General features: G+C 39.1%; 1 protein-coding gene across 1 annotated transcript in view; it reads right to left on the reverse strand.

Moving 5' to 3' along the window:
- Positions 1–18,424, reverse strand: part of LOC128610748 (uncharacterized) — a 48,439-nt gene extending 30,015 nt beyond the window's left edge. Inside the window, exons 1-5 of the mRNA XM_053630166.1 lie at positions 17,457–18,424; positions 16,372–16,491; positions 7,600–7,717; positions 7,152–7,187; positions 838–1,131 (exon numbers count right to left, since the gene is read on the reverse strand). Of these exons, the coding sequence (XP_053486141.1) occupies positions 838–1,131; positions 7,152–7,187; positions 7,600–7,630 (361 nt within the window). The 5' untranslated portion in view covers positions 7,631–7,717; positions 16,372–16,491; positions 17,457–18,424. The remainder of the gene's footprint in view (positions 1–837; positions 1,132–7,151; positions 7,188–7,599; positions 7,718–16,371; positions 16,492–17,456) is intronic.
- Positions 18,425–25,243: the final 6,819 nt, after the last annotated feature.

Below are 25,243 nucleotides of genomic sequence, written 5' to 3' on the forward strand. Positions count from 1 at the left end.
ACTGTGTAGTTAGATGAGTGTTACTATATCTCTAAATTACATAGTCATGTTTACTATTTATAAATACACATTTTCCCACAAAAACCTTCAAAACAGACTTCAGAACAGTTTCAGTGTGACTCACACCCACGATAATTTGTACAAATTTTCAAAGGTTAATTAAAATGAAAGATTATAATTAAGATTACAGCATGGGGCAGGATTTGTGTACTATTTTATATTTTTAATTACTGTAAATTTGTGCTTAAAAAAATTACTTTACAACAGTTTGTGTAGTTCAGGTGTTTAGTTACACACATGTAACCATGTTATAATTATTTAGAAGATATTTCCATATATAGTATTTGTCACTACTTATTATTCTATTTAATATAGTATGTTGTGTTTAGACTGTAAGGAAGTGAAGATAATTTCTTACATTTCTCACACATTGGAGTTTCTGGTTTCAGACGTACTGTATTCTGTGTATTTTTCCTTCTTTTAACAAAGTTTAAGTAAGTAATAAAACACTCAGTCTCACACTGTTATAGAAAAATACTGAGTGATGTAAAAATGCAGCTTGTCATGTTACAGGAAAACTGCAAATCATAAAGTCCTCTGTCCTGAAGACTTTCCCATGATGGAAATCTTAAAGTTATAGATTTACCCCTTTATTTTTTCTTAGTTTTGTGCATTGGATCTCACCAGCCACAAATGACAAATACTTTTAAAACATTTGTATTTAAAGATCATTTGAACATTCTAAAATAACAAGGAATTACACTAATTAAGAAATGTATTTTCTTACACCTTCTAACAAATCTGTGGTGAAAAGGGAAAAAAAAAATCATGACATACCTCTCACTGTAATCCTGACAGGATCACTGAGCTCTGTGCAGTAGTAGTGGTAGTAGTAGTACCCTCTCTCTTGGTTTCTCCTGCATGCGCGACACTTGTACTCTGTTTCTCCTGCATTATTGACTGTCATTTTAAGTGTGTTTGCTTGTTCACTGTACAGAGGCTGCAACTGCGGATTATTTTTATACCATTGAATCTCCCATCCAGTCGACTGCAGCTCACAGGTCAGAGTGATGGTGTCTCCAGTGTAGACGGAGCTCTGAGGATTCACTCTCACAGTCGGTTTGGGTTTTTCTGTTGGTATGAAATGATGCAGGAGTCAGAACTGCTTTTCTCTTTACAACATAAGCAGTAGATTCACTGTGCTTTAACATATGCTTTGTGTCTAAAACAAACATTTAGATTTAACATTTGATGTAAGATGTTCCAACTGTAACAGCCAGCTCTGTGGAGATACACTCAGTACTGCCCTTGCTCTCTCTGTTACACAGGAAATACTAAACTTTTTTCTCTCCATAGATTTATTTAATTCACTGTAAAAACTTTATCATGAATGTCTAATTGCACATTTTCATGCGTCCCCATAAATCCCTCACACATACACTCAGTATAACTATAATTAACTATAATTTCTTACAGAAACACTTTATTTTACAGCCCTGTTTAACTACAAAAGACCAACTAAGGAGTGAGTAATAGTTACAAACACTAACTATGGATAAAATATGAATAATGTGTAGTTAGATGAGTGTTACTATATCTCTAAATTACATAGTCATGTTTACTATTTATAAATACACATTTTCCCACAGAAACCCAGTCTTCATTAGTGAAACAGTTTCAGTATGACTCACACACAGTTTGTTCACATTTTCAAAGATTAACTGAAATGAAAAATTATTTTCATAATTAAGATTACAGCATGGGGCAGGATTTGTGTACTATTTTTTGTATTTAATTACTGTAAATTTGTGCTTAAACTGTAAGATTTTAAAATAGTTTGTGGAGTTCAGGTGTTTAATTACACACATCACCATGTTATAATTATTTACAAGATATTTCCATATATAGTATTCGTAACTACTTATTATTCTATTTAATATAGTATGTTGCGTTTAGACTGTAAGGAAGTGAAGATAATTTCTTACATTTCTCACACACTGGAGATTTCTGGTTTCAGACCTACTCTGCACTGAAGCACTAAGTCCCATGAGGCCGTGGTTTGCAGTGATTTTAGGACAGCTAAAGGCTAGTTCACACTACACGACTTTCACCGTCAGCAGATCACTGTGCTGTTCAGACTACACGACTTTTCATTGTGGTGCTCACAGTACGTGATTGGTCGGGAACAGAGGGTCACACACTATAGGATCTGACAACGACTGTCACCTGACGACTCTATCCGGTGTCCAAACTACGTTTTGTCATGAAAACACACGCGAGAAGGGACATGGATATATGACATGAAAACCACTCGTGAAACAGGAGTTGTTTATTTGAAGATGGACGTAGGACAGAAGCAAGAGGTGTGAGCTGTTTACGCGATGATTTGTGCAGAAGAAACCCCAAAAAGGATAAGAGAAAGAAAGTGGGTGAAGAATGGATTAGCACTCGCGGGTTTCTCTTCCACACGGTGACCTCACCCCATGCCTTGCTCTCTCATTGGCTGTAGATCATCACCACAATCACTGCCAGTGATGACAGTTTTCATCCCACAGGATGTGGAGTCACCCGACAGCTCCAGATATTTACCATTCCAAATATCTGTCTGGCGTCGGTGATGCCTCGGCGATGTGTCGGCGAGCCCCTTTGATGTGTCGTAGGTCACACATTACAGTCGACTGCCGATCGCTTGCCGATTTGTATCCGATCAAAAGGTTTTTCTCTGCACCATGCAAATCAGGCTTTAGCTGTTCTAAAATCACTGTAAGCCATGGCCTCGTGGGACTTACTGCTTTTAGAAAATGGTTACTACATATACCTGACAAGGTTTCATAACAATCAAACAGCAACACAAAATACAATAATTAACTGATAACAAATAATCTTTCTTCTGCCTAGAAATGTAGCTCTTCAGCACCATTTAGCAGAATGGTTGCCAAGCAACACACAACAGCAACACACTGTAATTAAACCCTTTATACTCAGTTATACTCCAGTCCAGTGGAAGTGAAGAAGGAAGTGAAGATAATTTCTTACATTTCTCACACATTGGAGTTTCTGGTTTCAGACGTACTGTATTCTGTGTATTTTTCCTTCTTTTAACAAAGTTTAAGTAAGTAATAAAACACTCAGTCTCACACTGTTATAGAAAAATACTGAGAGATGTGGAGGTGTTATGAAGCCGAGTTACTGTTTCCACCATGAACTACAGATTATTTTAATATAACAGCATGTCCTCATGTGTTTTATTCCTTTTAAACCACAGAAATTTGCCAATTATTATTATTATTATTATTATTATTATTATTATTATTATTAATGACTGACACATTGTACTTTTCATACATTTGTAGTATTTATTGTTGTGGAATGTCTGTAAACAAGTTAGTTCCTGTTCTCACTTACATTATAGCAGCTATAAACAGTCGTTCCCTCACCAGCCCTCTCTTTTTTCTCTCACACTTTTAATTAACAAAGAACAAACACACAGCTTGTCATGTTACAGGGAAACTGCAAATCATAAACTCCTCTGTCCTGAAGACTTTCCCATGTTGGAAAATGTAAAGTTACAGCTTGACCTGTTTTTTTTTCTTTGTTAAATAACATGTTTTTAATGTTTTGCATTTGCACCAGCCACAAATGACAAATACTTTTAAAACATATGTATTTCAAGATTATTTTGAACATTCTGGAATAACAAGGAATTACAATAATTAAGCAATGTTTCTTTCTCATCCCTTCTAACAGACCTGTGGTGAAAAAGGGAAACATCATGACATACCTCTCACTGTAATCCTGACAGGATCACTGAACTCTGTGTAGTAGTAGTAGTAGTTTCTCCTGCATGCGTAACACTTGTACTCTGTTTCTCCTTCATTATTGCCTGTCACTTTGAGTGTGTATGTTTGTTCAGTGCTCCAAGGCTGTAACGGCTGATTATTTTTGTACCATTGAATCTCCCATCCAGTCGACTGCAGCTCACAGGTCAGAGTGATGGTGTCTCCAGTGTAGACGGAGCTCTGAGGATTCACTCTCACGGTCGGTTTGGGTTTTTCTGTTGGTATGAAATGATGAAGGTGTCAGAACTGCTTTTCTCTTTACAACATAAGCAGTAGATTCACTGTGCTTTAACATATGCTTTGTGTCTAAAACAAACATTTAGATTTAACATTTGATACAAGACGTTTTCGTACGTGTTCTTACCCGGCTGGTGTTCAGTATATTTTCCATTTAACTAAAATCATGATTATATTGAAGTCTTAAACACTGTATTTTCTGATTTTGGATTGAAATTCGATGGATCCTGCACAAATCCTGCAGCACAATCTTAAAAATAGGTAACTTCCTACAGTAAGGTCATGACAGAGGACTTTTTCCCAAAAAATATCTACAGGCCTTCTGTATCTAAAAATAATGATCTAGCTGAGAAACATTAATGATCATTTTCAATTCAGTCCATCTGTCACAAATGGCAAGTAGAGACAGATGCAAGTGCAGTTAAAGGCATTTAATTTAAAGGACAGGCAGACAAATCCAGATCATGAATGAAAATCAGCAAACAGAACACAGGCACAGGTCAGGCGATCATGTACTCCAAATGGTTCAAGGACTGCTTTAATTTTACTTTGGGTATGTCTTGGCTAGGCGGTTTAGGCTAATTTTACACAAGCTTTACGTTATGAGAATTTACAGAAAAAAACTCACTAACAAGATGCTTAAGGGTTTGATTATATTTACAGATATCCCCTGTATCACAGAACACAAGAACTAGAAAATTACAGTCAAAAGCAGCACAGTGTGGAGTTCTTTTCCTGCTGCGGGGGCTAGTAGCTAATTCTTTTAAGTGCTCAAGTGCAGCCATTTCACATCATCGACTCAGAGTGCAGTGCGCATGTCTCGTAATGGCGGCCTCCATAGATTAAAATATGTATTAAATATTAAGGATTTTTAAAGTAATGAACATATTTCATGTGCTTCTAACAAAGTATTATAGTAAGAGAGGGCAATTACTGCGTGTTAAGGCCTACAAGTCTTCATAGTCAGGATTCCTTTTAACAAACACAGCAGTAAATTCAGTCACTATGTCAAAAGACATTTAAAACCTCTCTAGCTAAGTGTGCTTTTTTAAAGATTTTTATTAAACATTTTGGATAGTGTGACGAGGAGGAGGGAGGGACCAGGCTGCAAGGACGCACGCCTTGCACCGAGTTGTCTAATCAGTGGGAGAGAGCGATAAAGGAGCAGCTGGAAGCACCAGAGAGGGAGAGAGACGCACGTGCACTTTGTGTTTGAGTTCAGTTTTTTGTGTTTTATGTTATGTTTGAGTTTTGTTTATTATTAAACTTCATGTTTACGTTCAGCCGGTTCCCGCCTCCTCCTCGCCTGTCTGTGAAGTTTGTTACAGACAGTTACACAGAAACAGACAGAAGTCTAATCAGTTCAGTTTGTATTCAGATCGTGTCTGTCAGAATGTCTGTGATGCTCCTGCTCCATCACATCATCATTAAAACAGAGAGGAGTGCTCACACATTTTGTACAGACAAAGTTATAAAATATTTAAATACCTCAATACAAAGACATTAATAACTAGAACCATAGTGAAGAGAACAGAAGTGAATCAGGGATTATTTCCCCAGCGGTGTTAGTGTCAAGTGAAGAGAAGATCATGAGGCTCGTATTTAAATGCTGTGAGTGACTTCTACCTCAGGTGATGAGACACAGACTGATGTGGACGATGCTGATCATCAAAATCTCTCAAAATTACAGAATTCTCAGATAAAACCTTATAAATCCAATGCTTCAAATGATCAGATAATAAATCAGATAATGGCAGAGGCAACACAAGGTGAGATTTACTGCCTTCTTCCTTAATGTTCGCTGTGTATTATTAATCAGACTGACTCACCACAATTATACTGCAAACTTAATATAAAGACCTGCACAAGACATGATGATGATTCCTGTGAAAGAGATCTGTGTGTACTAGACAGGGAAGTGAAAGTCAACATTAAACAAACAGCGTCTCAGTTACTGACAGATCAAAATCCAAACCCTAAAAAATAATGTTAATATATTAAATAAGAAATAAAAAACACCCACAGACTCACTTGATACAGTCAGTGTAACAGCATCACTGATCTCTGAGCTCTGAGAGTAACGCCTCTGTCCTCTGCAGGTGTAGTCACCATGGTGAAAGTATACAACAGACCAGATTCTGAACTCCTGCATTGTGTGATCTGTGAGTCTCTCATTATTCTTATACCAGTTGTATGTCCACTGAGTGTCTCCTCCTCCCTGTACGTCACATCTGAATGTAACACGCTCTCCAATGAACACATGTGTATCAGGCGTTATGGACACCACAGCTTTAGAACTCCCTATAAAACATTCTGTTGTTAATAAACCTTACATAAACTAATCCCACGTGTACATATCATTTTTTAGACAGAGTATGAGTACATGTTTTTTATTACTTGTTGATACTGATATGTGTAACCTACTTACTATTAAGAAATCAGGGGCATCATGGGACATTTTATTTAGCACTATTTATGTCAGTTGTTACCATGTGCTGCTGTCATTAAACTTGTGCTGTTTTATATTCATTTACATTTACATTTAATTAATATTCAGTATGTTAAGGCATTTAATCAGAGTAAAACTATTCAGGGGCGTCTCTAGACCCTTTTCACTGGGGCACGAGTAACATTTTGCTGATAAATCATTGTCTGATGAGGTAGATTACAGTCGATATGTTTGAAAATAGACTTTCCTATTCATTGAAGATAATCATTTACATCATTTAAATAGCCCGATGCTGCCTGGGATAGGCTCCAGGTTCCCTGTGACCCTGAAAAGGAGTAAGTGGTAGAAGATGGATGCATGGATGGATGGATCATTTAAATATTTTAAAACACTGGTTCTCAATGGGGGAGAGATCGGAAGCGTTGTGCAAATTGTTTTCAAGAAAAAAACCACAGACTTGGCATCATTTGTGTACTCTGTGTATTTTATTGCTTTTCAAATAGAATGTGCATAAATCAACACATTTGATTGTGACAATAAATTGTGCATAAAATTCTCAGCCCCCCCCCCCCCCCCCCAAAAAAAAATATACACACAATATAAAGGATAAACTATATATAAATCACCTTGAGCATGGGCCACTGGTATAAGTGAAATCAGCACTAAAAAGGGAACAGAAACAGAATATGATGTAAATATGGAAAATATTCAGTGTATTAATGAAAACAGCACATTTTAGACACCGAACCCACAAGATTAAATCTTATTCAGGAAATCTAAACTACCATCTGTAAGAAATACATTCTAAGCTCTCTTAATAATAAATAAACAAAAACTACAATAACTTAAAGGTCACTATTCTGCTCATTAAAGTGTTTTTCCCCTTTATTTAACTTTATTGAAGTGTTAATAACTTAGCTCTGGGACATAAAACCAACAGACTGCACACTGTAACATTCTGCACATGTACTAATCACACAATAAACTCATCACTCAGGACATTCAGACTGCAGATGAACAACTTTATACCCCACCACTCACTCTAATGAAGACACAAAGAGAACATTTACTCACAGAGCATCACAGCGAGTGGACTGAACTCCATCCTGCCTCTCTAATGACTGACTGACTGACAGAGCAGTGGTGTGTGTTAAAGTCTCTACACTTCCTGTGTTCTTACAGTCAGATCACACTACAAGGAAAAAAAAGATAGAAGTGTATATAATATCATTAACTTCTCTTTTAGTACATACAGACTTTGTATCTGATATAATTTCTCTGAATTGACAGGTTGGTAAAGATTGCATTAAATCCTGTGGGAAAAGAGATTTTACAAACTCTCTCCAGTATAAAGACGCTCCATGAAGCGCTCAATCTTTTCTATGGGTGTTGGAAACTCTCTATTCCCTCAGATATGTATAAGTATGTTTAGGTTATAGTTTAATTTTTGTCTCATGAACTTTTCTAGACCTGTCGGTTGTGTACGTGCCAGTTAAAATGTCACCATGGGATCTTCCTATTTTCTGTTAAGCGATCAGATACCATATGTGTTCAGAAACCTGTACATTCTTGTATTGCCCAAGATGTTTTCACGTATGTGGCCAGACAGTTCAACTGCCATTTTCTTTCCACACCTATGCCTATGCATGGCTATTTGTATATAAACCTCTGTAAAATCTGCAGTAAACTAGGGAAGTCTCTTTGACCTACTCTTTGTGTCAGTGTGGTTCAATCAGACTCTCTCCAGCGCCGTATACGCTCTGAGGCAAACCACATCCACGCAGTAGCATTGAGAAGAGAAACACTCTACTCTTAACACAGAAAGGCTGAAGGCTGACGGAGGAAAGCGGGATAATGGAAGCTGTTATTTACTTAATCCCTACAATGGGCTTCCTCTAAAAACAAATGAAACAAATTACTGACCCATTTTAAAACATATAAAAATAAAAATCTCAAAGGATGTGTCAGAAAAGAAATGCTTCTTTAGGAAAGTTACAGACAGTCCCTAATAAATTTTAGTAAAATTTTACAGACTGGGAGAGGAAAAGAGGATTAAGAAGTGGATAATACCTGTACATCAGAAATAAGAAATATTTGTTTCCTCATACAAAGGCCTAGAGAAAGGAAAAATTCCTTGCTTTTTTCTTCTGCATGGTTCTTGAGATGGAAATTTTGCTGAATCCTGCTAATCCTGGTTAATGTCATATCACAGCAAACCAGTGACTCCATTTCCCAGAATGCACCAACAACTACAAACATGGCCGAAGAGGACTACACTTCCCAGTGTAACACACAGACACGTCACCTTCTCATAAGGACTAATCACACACACCTGTTCCTGATCACAATCAACATCACACCACACTATAATAGAGACTGTTCAAACACTTAGTCTTTGAGAAGTATACGCTCAGTTGCCTTGTCTCTGTCGTTACCAAGACTTCTATTATGTCTGTTTATTCTGGTGTTTTGACTTTGCTCACGTTTATGACTTTTTCTCGTTGCCCTGCCCTGTTTGTGCTGTTTGCCTGATCACCTGATCTCTGCATGTTCATGATTATTGTCTTCTGCCTTATCCTTTGGACTTCTTGTTGTTTCATTAAAATGCCATACCTGCACTTGCTTCTGTCCTGCTCCTACATTACGTGAAAGAATGCTTCAGCGATAACATGGAAACAGCAGGAAAGCGAAGGAGACATCATGCCGAGGTACTAAAGAACACCCTACCAAGACTCAATTCTATCAAGCTACCTCATTGGGTTGCCATGGACCCCCCAGAGCCTTACGATGGATTTTTCGGCTACCCTGAGTATTTGCTGTTTGACTGCCAATTACATTTTTTGAGCCTGGCGCACCCCAAGTCTGACCAGAAGCAGTGGCTGGGGTTCATAATGTCCCGGCTTGTTGGCCAAGCCCGCCAGTGGGCAGAGCGTCTGGCCCATACCAAATCCAAGGGTCTTTACAATGTAACTCAGTTTGTGGGACTATTGATAAAGGAGTTTGGGAGTCCAGAGTACACCCCAACCTGCATGAGTTTTTTTGTGAGGCCAGTCTCATGAATGAACCTGTGATGCCATTCAGCTGTATCGGCCAATAAAGGCTATTTTTCCCGCTATGGGCCATTGGCTGATAGTTTAAAAATATCCAATGATCACTGCTGAAATTTTACACCGGACGCTGCAGCAGTGAAGCGGGAGATTTTGCGTCGAGTAATTTTTTTTTACGCGGTGAATTAAAGTGCCATTACACAGTTGAAACATTTAAATGAAGACAAACACACACACACACACACACACACACACACACACACACACACACACATACATACATATATACATTATATATGACACACATATACATTGCACAGAAAAATATTTGTACAGTATTATTTATAAAATTTAAGCTCATAATATTAACTACCATGTTTTAAATGTATGTCCCCCAGACGATTGCTGACAAACACCTTAGCAAGTGGAGATATGGAGAAAGTGTTGAAGCAGTCATTAATATCCACTCACCCGGGATGCTCAGACAGAATTCGGAAGAGTTTAGGTACCTCTTTTTTTCTTCTTTTTTTTCATGTTTTGATTGAAACTGGGCTCTTTCAAAATGTGGCTCAGGTGGTAGAGCTGGCTGTACACTAATTGCAGGGTTGGTGAGAGTCATTAAAGGTGAAGTTTCAATCATAGAGAGAGAGAGAGAGTGAGGAGTCATTCAGACCTAACCTAACATATTCTCTATATCTGATTTTATGGCAGGTATCCGTCGTAATATTGCGACCCAGAATTCTGGACTTGAAGCGACTGACACAAACAAATACTACAAGGATGGATTTATCAATATGGTAGATAAATACAGCAGGAGGAATCTGATTAACCAAAACCAAACAGATCTCCTGATGAAGTGAGTGGAAGAGGAGAGATGTTTGGACACGTCTACATTTGAGTATAGAGAAATAAAAGATGTTATAAAATCTAAAGTTGAAACAGAAGAAACACAGCCAGCACAAGGCCAAATTTTTTCATATCAGTGTTAACATAAATGCTGGACTGTATGAAAGAAATAAACCTTGTTAAGATAAATAAATCTATTTAAAACGTTACCTCTACAAGTACTGAAAATACAATACAATACAATACATTAACTTTTTTGTGTCCCTTTTGTGTCATATGCAATCATTACTACAGTAATTCGCTTGTTAATTTTTAATAGATGGAACTAACGTGATTTTATCAGGAGAAACCCAGCGAAAACACACATTAATCTTGTATTACAACTGAATTGTGACCTTTCTAACATGGCGGTTGCACAGAGTGGCTGTGGGCTGTCTTCAGTATCATCTTAGATGCTATATTGTTAAAATCACATTTTCAGATAAGTACATAAAGCAAATAAATAAAGAGGGAGAGAGACATAAATGCATAAAGAGAGGATTCACAGAGAGTCATTTAGAAAGGAGTCATTTACAAAAGAGTGGGAGAGAGAGACACTCGTCAAGGAGTCATTTAGAGAAGAGTCGGAGAGAGAGAGCCATTCAGAAAGAGTTATTCAGAGAGGAGTCATTTAGAAAGGAGCCAAAGAGAGAGAGAGTCATTCAGAAAAAGTTATTCAGATGCGAGTCATTTAGAAAGAAGTCGGAGAGAGAGAGTCATTCAGAAAGTGTCATTTAGAGAGGAGTCATTTAGAAAGGCATTGTAGAGAGAGAGAGAGTCATTCAGAAAGAGTTATTCAGAGAGAGTCCTTCAGAAAGAGTTATTCAGAGAGGAGTCATTCAGAAAATGTTATTCAGATGGGAGTCATTTAGAAAGGAGTCGGAGAGAGAGAGTCATTCAGAAAGTGTTATTTAGAGAGGAGTCATTTAGAAAGGCATTGTAGAGAGAGAGAGAGAGTCATTCAGAAAGAGTTATTCAGAGAAGAGTCATTTAGAAAGGAGTCGAAATGAGAGAGTCATTCAGAGAGAGTCATTCAGAAAGAGTTATTCAGAGAGGAGTCATTTAGAAAGGAGTCGGAAAGAGAGAGTCATTCAGAAAGAGTTATTCAGAGAGGAGTCATTTAGAAAAGCGTTGTAGAGAGAGAGAGAATATCACAATTTAGTGCAAAATATTTGACAGTATTATTCTGCCTATAGCTCTTCATCGATGTGAAGTGTGGGGCTCACTCTGTCAGGACGTGAGCCCCACTCCATAGAGTCCCTACATGCAGAATTATGTCCAAACGTTCTGAGAGTGAAGAAAAGGACACCAACGCATGCAGAGCTGAATTAGACAGATATCCCTGATTTCTAAATATTCAAAATCAAGCTCCTCTAATACACTTCAAAACAATGCCCTTAAAACCCAAGAACTAAGCCCTAAAACCGGTCCCCTCTGTCAACTGGCTCTGAAACTCACAAACCCACCAACATCTAACAATCAGTTTCAGACCAGCTCGACTAAACTAAACCAAATTAGAATAAACCAAATCATAAAATCTAATAAAAATGTATATCTGGACCATTGGGAAAGTAAAAAACAAAGTTATCGGACCCAGAGACAGATCCTTACAAACTCCAGGTGATCAGTGATCACGGCCTCGCCATAGAGAAAGGCAGACACAAACAAACATGGCTTCCAAAGGAAGAAAGACTGTGCTGCCACTATAAGGGTGAGATAGAGGCCACTTTCTCCTTCACTGCAAAACTTTCTGTAACTCAAGAAAAATTCTCTAAGCTCTTACCGGAGTTTTACAACCTATCAGAAACAAACCAAATGCAGGTGCTACTGGGGGCGGAGTCACGTGCCTGCTGCCGGCAATTTCACCTCTGAGCTGCACATGCTCAGAAACCAGCTACTGCTCTGATCACTGGACAATCGTACACACTCATAATGCTTATTTACGTATTTCTAATTGACTGTACAGATCCTGTACACACTGTGGTGTGAATTCTCTAACAGTTTATGTGATGGTGTGTTCTCAGATTATACGCCAAAGATCCAGTAAATATATTCTTGTGATTAAACAACACGACTGTGTTCTGCTAACAGCTTGTGCAGAAAACAGGCTTACATGAATACACACACACACACACACACACACACACACACACACACACACACACGTTCTTCATATTTAGCTTGAGGAGATTTTTCCTGTCCAGTAGTATGTTTTGTTTATGTTTCTCCATAGCCGCTACCGTACTCTATCAGTATTTGTGCTGTGAGTTTGCTGTCCTCGTGTTGGAGTGGACGAGTCACAGCCCAGACCTCAACCCCATTCAGATGCTGCGGTGGGATCTTAAGAGAGCTGTGCATAAACAAATGCCCTCAAACATCACTGAACTGATGTAATGTTGTGAAGAAGAGTGGGCCGAAATTTATCCAAAACGATGTGAGAGAAAATGCTTACTTCAAGTTATCGTTGCTGAAGATGGTTCTACATGTTGTACATGAATTATACATGTTGTACATGAGGGTGTACTTATTTTTTCCCCACCTGTTTTCTGAATGTTGTTTTACTTTCTAGGGGGAAAAAAAACAACATTTTGAAATCCGTTGGGTTTTTGTTATTGTTGTTGTTGTCGTCACCTGAGCTTATTTGTTTGTTTATAGAAGTTGGTGTGGACCTCACAATTGTTATTTAGGCCCCGATAAAACAAAACAAAAACAAAAAAGAAGGAGTTTTTATATAAAAAAGAAGGAGGGTGTTCCTTCTTTTTCCCATGACTGTATAGTAGGAAATGTGATCTTACAGTAACCTTGAAGCAAACACACTGAAATAAGGCTTGGTATGGAATACACAATTCTACACAGTGGGTGTTACTCAAATGGAAGACTGCATCCTAGTAAGGCTGCATATCTCGGCTGCTACGTCATCAAGTGCCTTCGAGGGCCATCTCAAGTTGAAGGATCCTTGGAAGGCAGCCTACGTTTCATGGCCTTCATTCGGTTGATTTTGAAGGATGCATCAGTGTATCCTTCACATCCTCCAATCACCCACAATCCTTTGCACACATTCTGAAATTCATGAAAACATTACGGAACACGAGTCGACACTGAGCTCCGCCGAGTTTGTTATTAAATGTAAGACCAAAAATATTTTCGGAGATGAAGGCGTTCATGTTTCCTTTTCTGTTCTGTTTGAGATATTTTTAGATGTTTTTTTATTTTTTTGCTTTAATTTTGTTTTGGGTCTCTTTTTATATTTGTGTTTATTTGAAATATATGTATATTTGTTTTTGTTGTAGACATTATAAGTAGAGATACACTGATACTAAATTTCTCAGCCAATACCGATAACCGATTATTCAGAGTGATATCGGCCGTTACCGATAACCGATACCGATAGTTCTGCCTTTCATGCCTTCTTTTAAATGAATAATAATAAATTCCACATTTCTGAAGGAAATGATACCGCTTATCAGCCGATACATCAGTGCATCTCTACAATCACCAACTAGTAGAGATCCAACCTGAGACCCACGAGGTGGTCTCGCTGGCCGAGATCCAGCTGGAGGTTAACGTGGCTACCTCCTTCCCAGAGCTCCAACCTGAGACCTAGGAGGCGGTCTCATTTCCAGAGCACCAGCATGAGTTCAGTGAGATGGCCTTCCAAGCCATGTTCCTGTCTGAGGTTGACGAGGGGACCTTCTACACCAAGTTCCACTCTGAGGTCGAAAAGATGGCCCCCCAAGCCGCGTTCCTGACAGTGGTCGTGGAGACATCCCCCCCAAGCTACGTTCGAGACAGAGATTGAAGTGACAGCCACCCCCAAGCCGTGTCCCTGTCTGAGGTCGAAGAGACCTAAGCGGCGTCCTGTTCAGCTGAGGACATATCGCCGCCTCCCGATGCAGCCAAGAGCTCCTCTTCGCTTCCCTACTCTCCCTCGGACATCACGACGCCAGGCGTCTCTACAAACATTCCTCCACTTTCCCACGCCGCTGAGGACGTCACTCTACTTTCCTGCTCAGCTGAGGACGTCATTCTGCCTCCATGATCCACAGAGGACATTGATCCACATTCAAGAAAGGCACACGAGACAACCCACCAAGTCAAGCCCCAGTCTAAAGTTGACAACACAACTTCACAAGCCTGGGCCTTGCCTAATGACCCTGGTCAACCAGCCCCAGCCTCATGTCTGCTCCTCGAGGAACATGCATTGGAACCAGAGGGCTTTTTGAACATTTTGCCCAGAGAGCCAGGAAATGATGTGGGCACTTATAATTGTCAGCACATTTCAATCCACTAGCAACAGGTAGAGTGCACAAATTCACACCTCCTCCCCTTCTTCATGACTGAATTTGCACCACTACATAAAAATAGAAAATAAACCACATGCGTGATCTGGTCTCTGCTCTCAGGCCTCTAACGCTGTCACTGCTCTGTGTGAGTACAGGATTAATTATAAGTGTTTGTTTCTGCACATTTTTTGCATTGTATTATTTTTTAATACAGATATGTACATCATGATTAGTGATTATTAAAAAAAAAGGTATTAGTGTGTAAACCCTGTGTTTTAAACATGCTCTACTTGTTACTTTTACCTACCATCATGTCTCTCTAATGACTGAGTGACTGACAGAGCTGTGGTGTGTGTTAAAGCCTGACCACTTCCAGTGTTCTTACAGAGAGAAAGAGAATGGACTTATGTAACGTCATGAATTTTTTTTATGATCTTTCACTCAACAGAGTATAGTAACAGTATAGTAATAATATAATATACCCAGTGATAGTGATAGCATAGTGTTCCAGTAACTGCATAGTGTTCCAAATAAAGTGGCCAGTGAGGGTATGTTCAGAAATCTTATCATTCTGGATAGTCATTTTGTCTCCAACTGGCCCTGCTGTGGAGACTCTGGCTTCAAATGGTGATTTTCAGTTTGGCCAACTTTTGTCTTTAAAAGAGCTCAGTGATTGTCAGTGGAGTTAAATTTGCCACCATAACAACAATGTTAAAAAGGGTTATAAAACCATATAAAAAGTCAAGTGTTAGTTTTTGTTTCACACCTCTACCTTCACACTTCCTCCCCTTCTTCATGGCTGAAACAGAAGCACTGCATTAAAATAGAAAATAAACCACATCCGTGAACTGGTCTCTGCTCTCAGGCCTCTAACACTGTCACTGCTCTGTGTGTGTAAAGGACTAATGAGAAGTGTTTGTTTCTGCAGTTATTGCTCTTATTTTTAACACAGATAGGAAAATAATGATTAGTGATCATATTTTTTTGTGCTGTGCATCAGTTTGGTATTATTGTGCATTAGATTTAACTTGCTGTACTGAGATGTTTCCCTGAACAGACCATAATACTCACAAAAATGGAAATGTAGGTTATAAGGCATTTTCTCAGTAAGTCTAGTTAACACTAACATGGTTTTGTTAAACCTTTCTGTGCACAGGAAACTCCACCAGAGTCTCACCACAGCAGCTAAAGACATTTCAGTTATTCACAACCCTGACTTCCATTGGTGAAAGTACAAACACCATCCAGTCATTTTCTTTTAGCAGATCAAATGATCATGAGAGGTTGTCACTGAGCAGCAGATGACAGCAGGACACAGAAGATCAGCTACAGATTCCAACAATACAGACTCGTTTACACTCATTAGATTATTTAAACCCTGTGTTTTAAACTTGCTCTACTTGTACTCTTACCTGTTGAACTATCATAGTTACTGAGAGTAGTTACACATCAAACTAAACCCTTCTCATAACAGATATGGATACACTGATCCACCTGAGCAGTCATGCTGAAGTACACACAATGTCCTAATCACACAATAAGCTCATCACTCAGGACATTCAGACTGCAGATGAACAACTTTATACCCCACCACTCACTCTAATGAAGACACAAAGAGAACATTTACTCACAGAGCATCACAGCGAGTGGACTGAACTCCATCCTGTCTCTCTAACGACTGACTGACTGACAGAGCAGTGGTGCGTGGTAAAGTCTCAGCACTTCCTGTGTTTTCTCGCTGTCAGATCGCACTACTCGGAAAGAAAGAAAGAACGAGAATGGGTGTATCTCTGATCTTTACCTTCTATTTTAGTACATGCAGACTCTGTATCTGCTCTTCCTTCCTCTTTCCAGAATAATACTAGATATAATTTATTTTTTTGCCCTCTAGTGGTATGTGACTGAAGGACATCCAAGTGAATATGAGGTGATGAGAAAATCATGAGAAGGTTAATGGAAAGATGTAAACCCTGGTTAATGATATTACCCCATACGGAGATTAACAAAGGTGTGTGAAAAGCTGTTCTAAATGACCTGCTAGACTGTAGGCTGGATGACTTTATGTTTCTGACTCTCAATTATCTATTATGTGGTTACTCTAAAAAATCACTAGATAATAGTGTAAAGTCATGTATGAAAGCCTCAAACAAAAAAAAGTTAAAAAGAGGTTATATCATTATTAATGTCACGCTGCCCCATTAAAATCTATGCTCATGAAGCGCTGATTACTGAGTTCCTAGAACAGGTATAGCCTACATGCATGCTATGGTCATGTGATCTACTGATGATTAATGTGTGTGCAGCCACAAGCCCTACAATAAGCGTTTATAATACAGGTCAAAACAATCAGTTTGAAATAAAACGAGGGTTGTGTATTATTATTATATGGAATCTTTAATGTTATAACCATGTGTACATTGTGTAGACAGAGATCACTAATCCTGTGTAAATCGTTTATAATCAATATAGATGTCAACATTACTTAAGACATAAACTTAAAGAGCACTTTATTAGGAACACATGTAAAAATGCTTATGCATGGAATTATCAATTATACAATCATGTGACAGTAGCACAGTGTATAAAATCATGCAGATATAGACTGGGCCATAGCTAGGAGCGCCCCCTGGAATAATAGTGCAGTAAGCCTAATGAACAAACATACAGGCAAGTTCAATGGGGAAGAAGCGTATTCTTAGAAATATAAAATCCTTACAAGTTTGACACTTAGAAGTTTCAAATCCTCTGTGTGATTCCTGGCAGCAAAGCCATTTCCCCATTTATCCACTCTGGCCATAAAGGAGAACAGAGAAAAGTAAAGACATTTATATACTAGCTAACACTCTGAACTGGTTATATCTACTTACCCATTTGATACTATTTATCTAGTATCCACTTATCCACTACTTATCCACTACTTATGCAGTTGGGACTCAGCCTCCAGAGACCTCACTTGCTTTTCCCCCAAGCAGTAAAACACCCTAAAATATTCTCACATTGGTTGATTCATGGTTTAATCATGGCAAACCCTTATAAGTGAATATCAGGATTAGCTGATGTCTAAGAACACCAGTGTACATTCATCAAATACTGTATATTCATCAGGTTTCTCCCCTTCTTATGCTGTTTCTTTTGTGTCAGATTGATGTTACTACAGTCAGCTACCCTGACAGGAAAGCTCTGCTCAGCCACCACCTTCCCTACAACCCTCCTAATTCCATTCAAATTGTGTTCTTGTACCAGCCAAATTGAAAACAGTGCCCCTTAGTTTGTTAAAAAGCCATAAACACAAACAATAAAAATGTTCATACAAATGTAAACAAACTATAAACAGTGTGTTAGCGCGTGCAGAACAACAGGCCGGACGACGGCAGCAATGATCTAGAACAACATGTTGTAAAATCAAATAAATAAATATTAATCCCAGCTAACTCTACAGTACTTTCATGTCAATTCTTTGTTATGTGCAGTACCAGATACCAAGTGTTCATATAACCAAAAACCAACCAAAGGTGTAAGAATATGAGTTAAAGAAAAAATAAGGTTAAAGAGCCACATGCTTATTAAACTAAGGATAGGAATTTTCTTTTTATTTTACTTGTATATGTATGCAGTTGCAAGTGCATTAATACATTTTTTAATGCACCAAAATATGCAAATGAGCCCCATGAATATTAAATTAATTGTATTTGGGCACCTTAGAATAAGTGCACTGTCACTGCTCTGTGTGAGTACAGGACTAATGAGAAGTGTTTGTTTCTGCAGTCATTGCTCTTATTTTTAACACAGATAGGAAGATAATGATTAGTGATTATATTTTTGTGCTGTGCATCAGTTTGTTATTAGTGTGTATTAGAGTGAACTTGCTTTACTGAGACGTTTCCCTGCACAGACCATAATACTAACAAAAATGGAAATGTAGGTTATAAGGCATTTTTATAGTGAGTCTATTTATTGCAAATTTAATATTTTTCTTTTAATCCTTTCTGTGCACAGGAAAGAGTGAGTGAGAGAGAGAGAGAAAGAGAGAGAGAGAGAGAAAGAGAGAGAGAGCAAGTGAGCGAGAGAGAGGATGTACATATTTAACTTCATATGTAACTTCTATTCTTTTTTCACCTTTCCAATTTTTTTTTTGGTGTCATGTGATGGAGGTTGAGTTGGATGCAGTCACAGTTTAAGTGCATTTTCTTTATTGAGATGCAGGCAGACAAATCCAATAACATAAGGCCGGGTCAAGGTCAAAAACAGGCAATGGTCAAGCGATGAGCAAACAGGCTAAACTAGACAAAGACAAGAGATATAAAATTAGAAACACACTTACATCATTACGATGCACCTTTTTTTAAAAAAAAAGATAACATTAAGGTAAGCACTTTTACACAGCACGATGGAGTCTATTACCGCAATGTTTACTTTGTGGCTTATTTGGAGTCGTCTGGGGCACGGTGAAACACGGCCATCTTGCATGCCTAATAGGTTTATCACTTATGCAGCACAGTGATTTTCAAATAATCCTGCTAGTCGTATTAGAAGATTTTTACGGAGGCAGCTGATGTTGAGAAAGGCATTTGTAGCTTTAAGATCCTTTCACACTGAGCGCGATGCGATAAGGCGAAGTGAACCGCAGACGAATGGTGCTTTCACACCGAACACGAAACGATTGATCGCCTTCAGCTAATTCACACCTGCTCAATAGGTGGCGAGGACCAAGAATGCATTTTACACCTGCACACTAGGTGGCGCAACCCACTATTCAGCTGATCGGCCTATCGTCTTTGACCACTTGGAAGAAGAATCACGTAACTATTGGCGCATAGCACCACAACACAAACTGTTAAAAAGCACAGAAACTAACTTTTCTTATTAAAGATAAATAACAAATGACATACTGAGTATTGTTTTCTGCTACAAAATGTCCAACTGTAACATTATCACAATAGATATTCTTGAATGAACTGAAAAGTGTACTATCCACATAGTAATAGAAGGTGTTTGTTGTAATGATGACACTAGCTCTGTGGAATAACGGGTCTTTGCAGATCCACTGTCAGGTGAATTTGGGTCCGCACCAAGAAAACCAACATCCCAAAAGAATGATGATGGCAATACTCGCTGTGGTGTTCAGGTGTAAAGTGATGTTTATTTACAGTGCTCAAGATCCGATGGCAGTACCAGTAGAAAAACAACCCAAAGCAATGCACAAAAGTAACAAAGGAATCAGAAAAGCAAACAAAAAAACCTATACAAAAAAAAACAAACAAAACAAAACAAAAAAAAAACTAAAGATATAAATACACAAACTTCAATTTTGGTAGGAAAATTACTCGCGGCACCACAACTGCACACTCGCCTTCCAGGTCAGGTGACCCTGAACAATGGCTTGGGGCTCGCTTTTAAAGTCCGAGTCCCTCCCCCTTCGGCTGAACCATTGTCAGGTAAGTATCATACCTTTTTACAGGAACACCTACATATACACATATAACCATAACCTCAACTCCAGAATAATTATATATTTACAGTATCTCACAAAAGTGAGTACACCCCTCACATTTTTGTAAATATTTGATTATATCTTTTCATGTGACAACACTGAAGAAATGACACTTTGCTACAATGTAAAGTAGTGAGTGTGCAGCTTCCTTGAAAAATCAAGGTCATAATTCAAGGTTTCTGAGACCGGTGGAGTTTCCGCAATGTGGAAGGACTATTGATGAGACTCATATTGGGATTCTAGCTTCACCGGACAGCCATGCTGACTATTACAACCATAAAGATTTCCATTCTGTCATCCTGCATGGTGTGGTTGTATGAGAGGGGTAAGACTGGTACAATGTTCCCTAAAATCAGAGAGAGATTTACAGGATGGTGATGTTGGGGGATACAGCTTATCCACTACTGCCATGGATGATGAAACCCTACCCTGAATACCAACAAACAACCCCTGCACAGATCCTTTAACAACCGGTTCAGCAAAGAACGGATGGCGGTGCAGAGGGCATTTGGCCATCTTAAGGGAAGATAGCGGTGCCTAATGAAGAGGTATGATTGCCACATCGATAACATCAACACTATCATCACAGCCTGTTGTATGCTGCAGAATTTTAATTTTATAAACATTTTAAGCTAATAGGGGCGCGCGGTGGCTTAGTGGTTAGCATGTTTGCCTAACACCTCCAAGGTCCGGGGTTTGATTCCTGCCGGGGCCATGTGTGTGCGGAGTTTGCATGTTCTCCCCGTGCTGCGGGGGTTTCCTCCTTCAGAGGTTGAAAATGATAAGTTATTGATCTATAGTCGAAGGAAACGTGTCTCAAATAGCCACTGTTTGAGCAGAAACGCATCTCAGAACACACAAAATGTTGAACCTTGAGGCGGATGGACCACAACAGCTGAAGATCACTCTTCTTATTCAAGAAAAGGAATCCGAGCGTAGAGTAGGCACAGGCTCACCTATTATGATTTTTGCTGCATGATGCAGGTGGTAGGCTCAGGATTTGGCATCAACATGGATCCATGCAACATGCAAATGTTTTCAGTTTGGTCAACTGTTGACTTTAAAACACCTCAGTAAGTGACAGTGGGGTTATGTTTGTCCATCTAAATTAAAGTTCACTAAAGTTCACAAAGTTCACTAAAGTTCACAAGTCAGTTCACTTTAATACATCCAGCTTCACACCTCCTCCCCTTCTTCACTGCTGAACACACAACACTGTATTAAAAAAAGAAAGAAGCTAAACCACAACTGCTGACTCGTATCTGCTCTCAGGCCTCTAAAACTGTCACTTCCCTGTGTGTGTGTGTGTGCGCGTGCGTGTGTGTGTGTGTGTGTGTGTGTGTGTGTGCGAATGTGTGTGTGTGTATGCGCGTGTGAGAGTATTTGTGTGTGTGCGTGTGTTTGTGTGTATGTGTGTGTACAAGTCTAATGAGAAGTGATTATTTCTGCATCATTATGTCGTTATTTTTGACACAAATAAGTAAATAGTGCTGGTTTTATTATTAATAAAAATGTTTGATGTTAGTGTGTATTAGAATGAACTTACTGCACTGAGATGATTCCCAGCACAGACCATAATAGTAACAAAAATGCTGTAGGTTATGAGCTATTTTCTCTGTTTTCATATATCAATGTGTCCGTGCAAACCTGCGTGTGTAACCATTCCTCCATTTGCACCCCATTATGTTCTTGTTACAGTTTTACTACAGATAACGCCAGGGATGTCGCTACGCCTATTTTGAGGGGGAAAACCCCCCCAAATATTCATTAGACACCCCTAAGCAAATCAATATATCTAAAATATCTCATATATTTTCTTTTTGATATCTTTTTTCATCAACAGTTCTTTCCGTCGCATCTTGAACTTGTTCCTGGGCTGGCACTAGGACCTGGGGGAGGCTGCTGAACTATACACATTTTATACACACCTTGTTCATGCATTTTTCAGTTGACAGACCCACATCCAGCGGCTTACCGTGGGTACCTCCCATCGACGGACCTCCAGACATTAAACACGTTTACATGCACGTTAAAAGTTCGATTTCAGTCGAGCTACAGCAATAATTCAGCTTTTTAAAATATCATGTAAACTGAAATCGGACTGAAAACGATCATCCGAAATCGGACTTGTAGCTCGACTTCGTCCAGCATGTACACAGTTTAATCAATCATTCGATTACGCATTGTGTCATGTATACACGGACAGACAAATAAGACTGCAGCTCGACTACACAGTAGCTCAATTATAACTGCACATGTAAACAAATTTCATGTAAATAACAAATACATTGTGCAGTAGTTTAGTGTTGATTGCCGTCTCTCTCTCTCTCTCTCTCTCTCTCTCTCTCTCTCTCTCTCTCTCTAAATACAATCCAAACAGTATTTTAGCTACATAGTACGGCCAGTTTTGTCTTTTGTTGGTGTTGGACGGATGGGGACAAAATGGAGTTAGATCATATTAGATCAGTCTCTAACACAAATTATGAGACAGGTATACCTTGACCAAAAATAACCTTATTTCTACTGATTTGACACCCATTGTTACTCTAAAACATACATGACTAGAAAGATGTTTTGGTGGCTTTAAAACATTTGGGAGGGAGTATGCCCAGACCCCCCTAAAAGAAGCTTAACCCCCCCATTGATAAATCTCTAGTGACGTGCCTGGATAATGCAACCTGCTGCTCCAGCATTTCCCCTTATAAAATCATTCTAATTAATGATGCCCCGTGTGGACAGTAGTGGTTTCTGAAGATGATGAAACCTCAATTTTTAACTGAGAACAATAAATCATATAGTGTATTTTATCCTCAATGCTCATGTAAAGCTGTACAGTACTTGAATTGTGCACTACGATGTTAATGATACTCTGTGTGCATGTCTAATTTTCTGTTACTGATCACCATCATTATTGCACATAACCAGAAATGTACATTAATGCAGATCGTTAACCTGCAGCTGCTTTTTTTTACCGTGCATTTGATTTATCATCATATTAAAATATCTGGATATATCATCTGGCGACAGGCAGAAAACAAAACTCCTCCCGCGACTGCCGCTGCGGTGCTGAAGCGACAGCTCCACTTCAGCACCACCAAAGTTTTGGACACGCGGAGAACGCGTGGCGGCAGGGCGGGGCCGCCGACACACACACGGACGCTGAATGGCGGGCGGCACAGGAAAATTCCACCAACCAGCAGGCGACGGGAGAGTATAAAAGGGCCGATACTCCGCTCGCAAGAAAGAGAAGGCTCTCCCGGCCCGTGTACGAACCCGAACTCATGTTGTGGTTTTTTTCAGACAAGACCGGTGCAATCGGAGAGTCCACCCCCTGAGGGAAAAGGGATCCCCGCCACTCGGGAAAACACAAAAGCACAACCGCCGGCAGCCCCGCGACCACTGAGCACTTAATCTCACGGCCACCCTTGTGCACACACACGCATACACACACACACTCACACGGACTTTTGTAAATAAAATTCCCCACGTGTTCACCTGAAGCAGCCTCCTGCGTGTCTGTGTTCTGCCCACCGCTGACTAAATTCCCTACAATCAAAAGCATTGAAACTAATGTAAACACTGTCAAATCTGCATGGACTTCATTGTAAATTAAATCATATTTAACCTACTGAGGTATTCACTTCATTTTGGAAGAGGGCGTGCTGCATTCCCCCACGTGATGCATTACTAATTATAAGTGTATCTAATTTTCAAGCACAGACAGACAGACAACCTGCCCCACCTCCCATCTCTGTTCACTAGACACACTTTGTCTCCATCAGTCTCTACTATACAGTCTTTCACTTAAAATTTCCTTTGATGTAAATACATTAATAAAATTGTTATTTTAGTTCAGCCAACTTTTGGCTTTGTAACAGCACAGGAAGTATTAGTGCAGTTTATTTACATATTTTACAGACATTAGTTTTGAGTGAATCCTCTCTCTCTCTCTCACATTCAGCTTCACACCTCCTCCCCTTCTTCACTGCTGAACACATATCACTGAACTAGAAGTTACAACAGCAACTCAGCTCTGTTCTCAGGCCTCTAACACTGTCACTGCCCTGTGTGTGTACACAAAGCTAATTTTCTTTCTTTCATATTGTCTGCTGTGGTTTTAAAGACTTTAAATAAGTACATAATCAGTAATGGTGAATAAAACATGCATTAATTTGATATTATTGTATTAGATTTAACTTGCTGTACTGAGATGTTTCACTGCACAGACCATAATACTCACAAAAATGGAATGTAGGTTATAAGGCATTTTCTCAGTAAGTCTCGTTAACACTAATATGGTTTTGTTAAATCTTTCTGTGCACAGGAAACACCACCAGAGTCTCACCACAGCAGCTAAAGACATTTCAGTTATTCACAACCCTGACTTCCATTGGTGAAAGTACAAACACCATCCAGTCATTTTCTTTTAGCAGATCAAATGATCATGAGAGGTTGTCACTGAGCAGCAGATGACAGCAGGACACAGAAGATCAGCTACAGATTCCAACAATACAGACTCGTTTACACTCAGATTATTTAAACCCTGTGTTTTAAACTTGCTCTACTTGTACTCTTACCTGTTGAACTATCATAGTTACTGAGAGTAGTTACACATCAATCTAAACCCTTCTCATAACAGATATGGATACACTGATCCACCTGAGCAGTCATGCTGAAGTACACACAATGCCCTAATCACACAATAAACTCATCACTCAGGACATTCAGACTGTAGATGAACAACTTTACACCCCACCACTCACTCTAATGAAGACACAAAGAGAACATTTACTCACAGAGCATCACAGCGAGTGGACTGAACTCCATCCTGTCTCTCTAATGACTGACTGACTGACAGAGCAGTGGTGTGTGTTAAAGTCTCAACTTCCCACTGGAAGTTGAAACTTATAGAGACAGCGAGACAGTGACAGACAGACAGACGGACAGACAGACAGAGAGAGAGAGAGAGAGAGAGAGAGAGAGATATTTAAGGATTTAAAGACTTACACTTA

The sequence above is a fragment of the Ictalurus furcatus genome, chromosome 7 (genome assembly GCF_023375685.1).
Source record: "Ictalurus furcatus strain D&B chromosome 7, Billie_1.0, whole genome shotgun sequence".
NCBI classification, from domain to species: domain Eukaryota; kingdom Metazoa; phylum Chordata; class Actinopteri; order Siluriformes; family Ictaluridae; genus Ictalurus; species Ictalurus furcatus.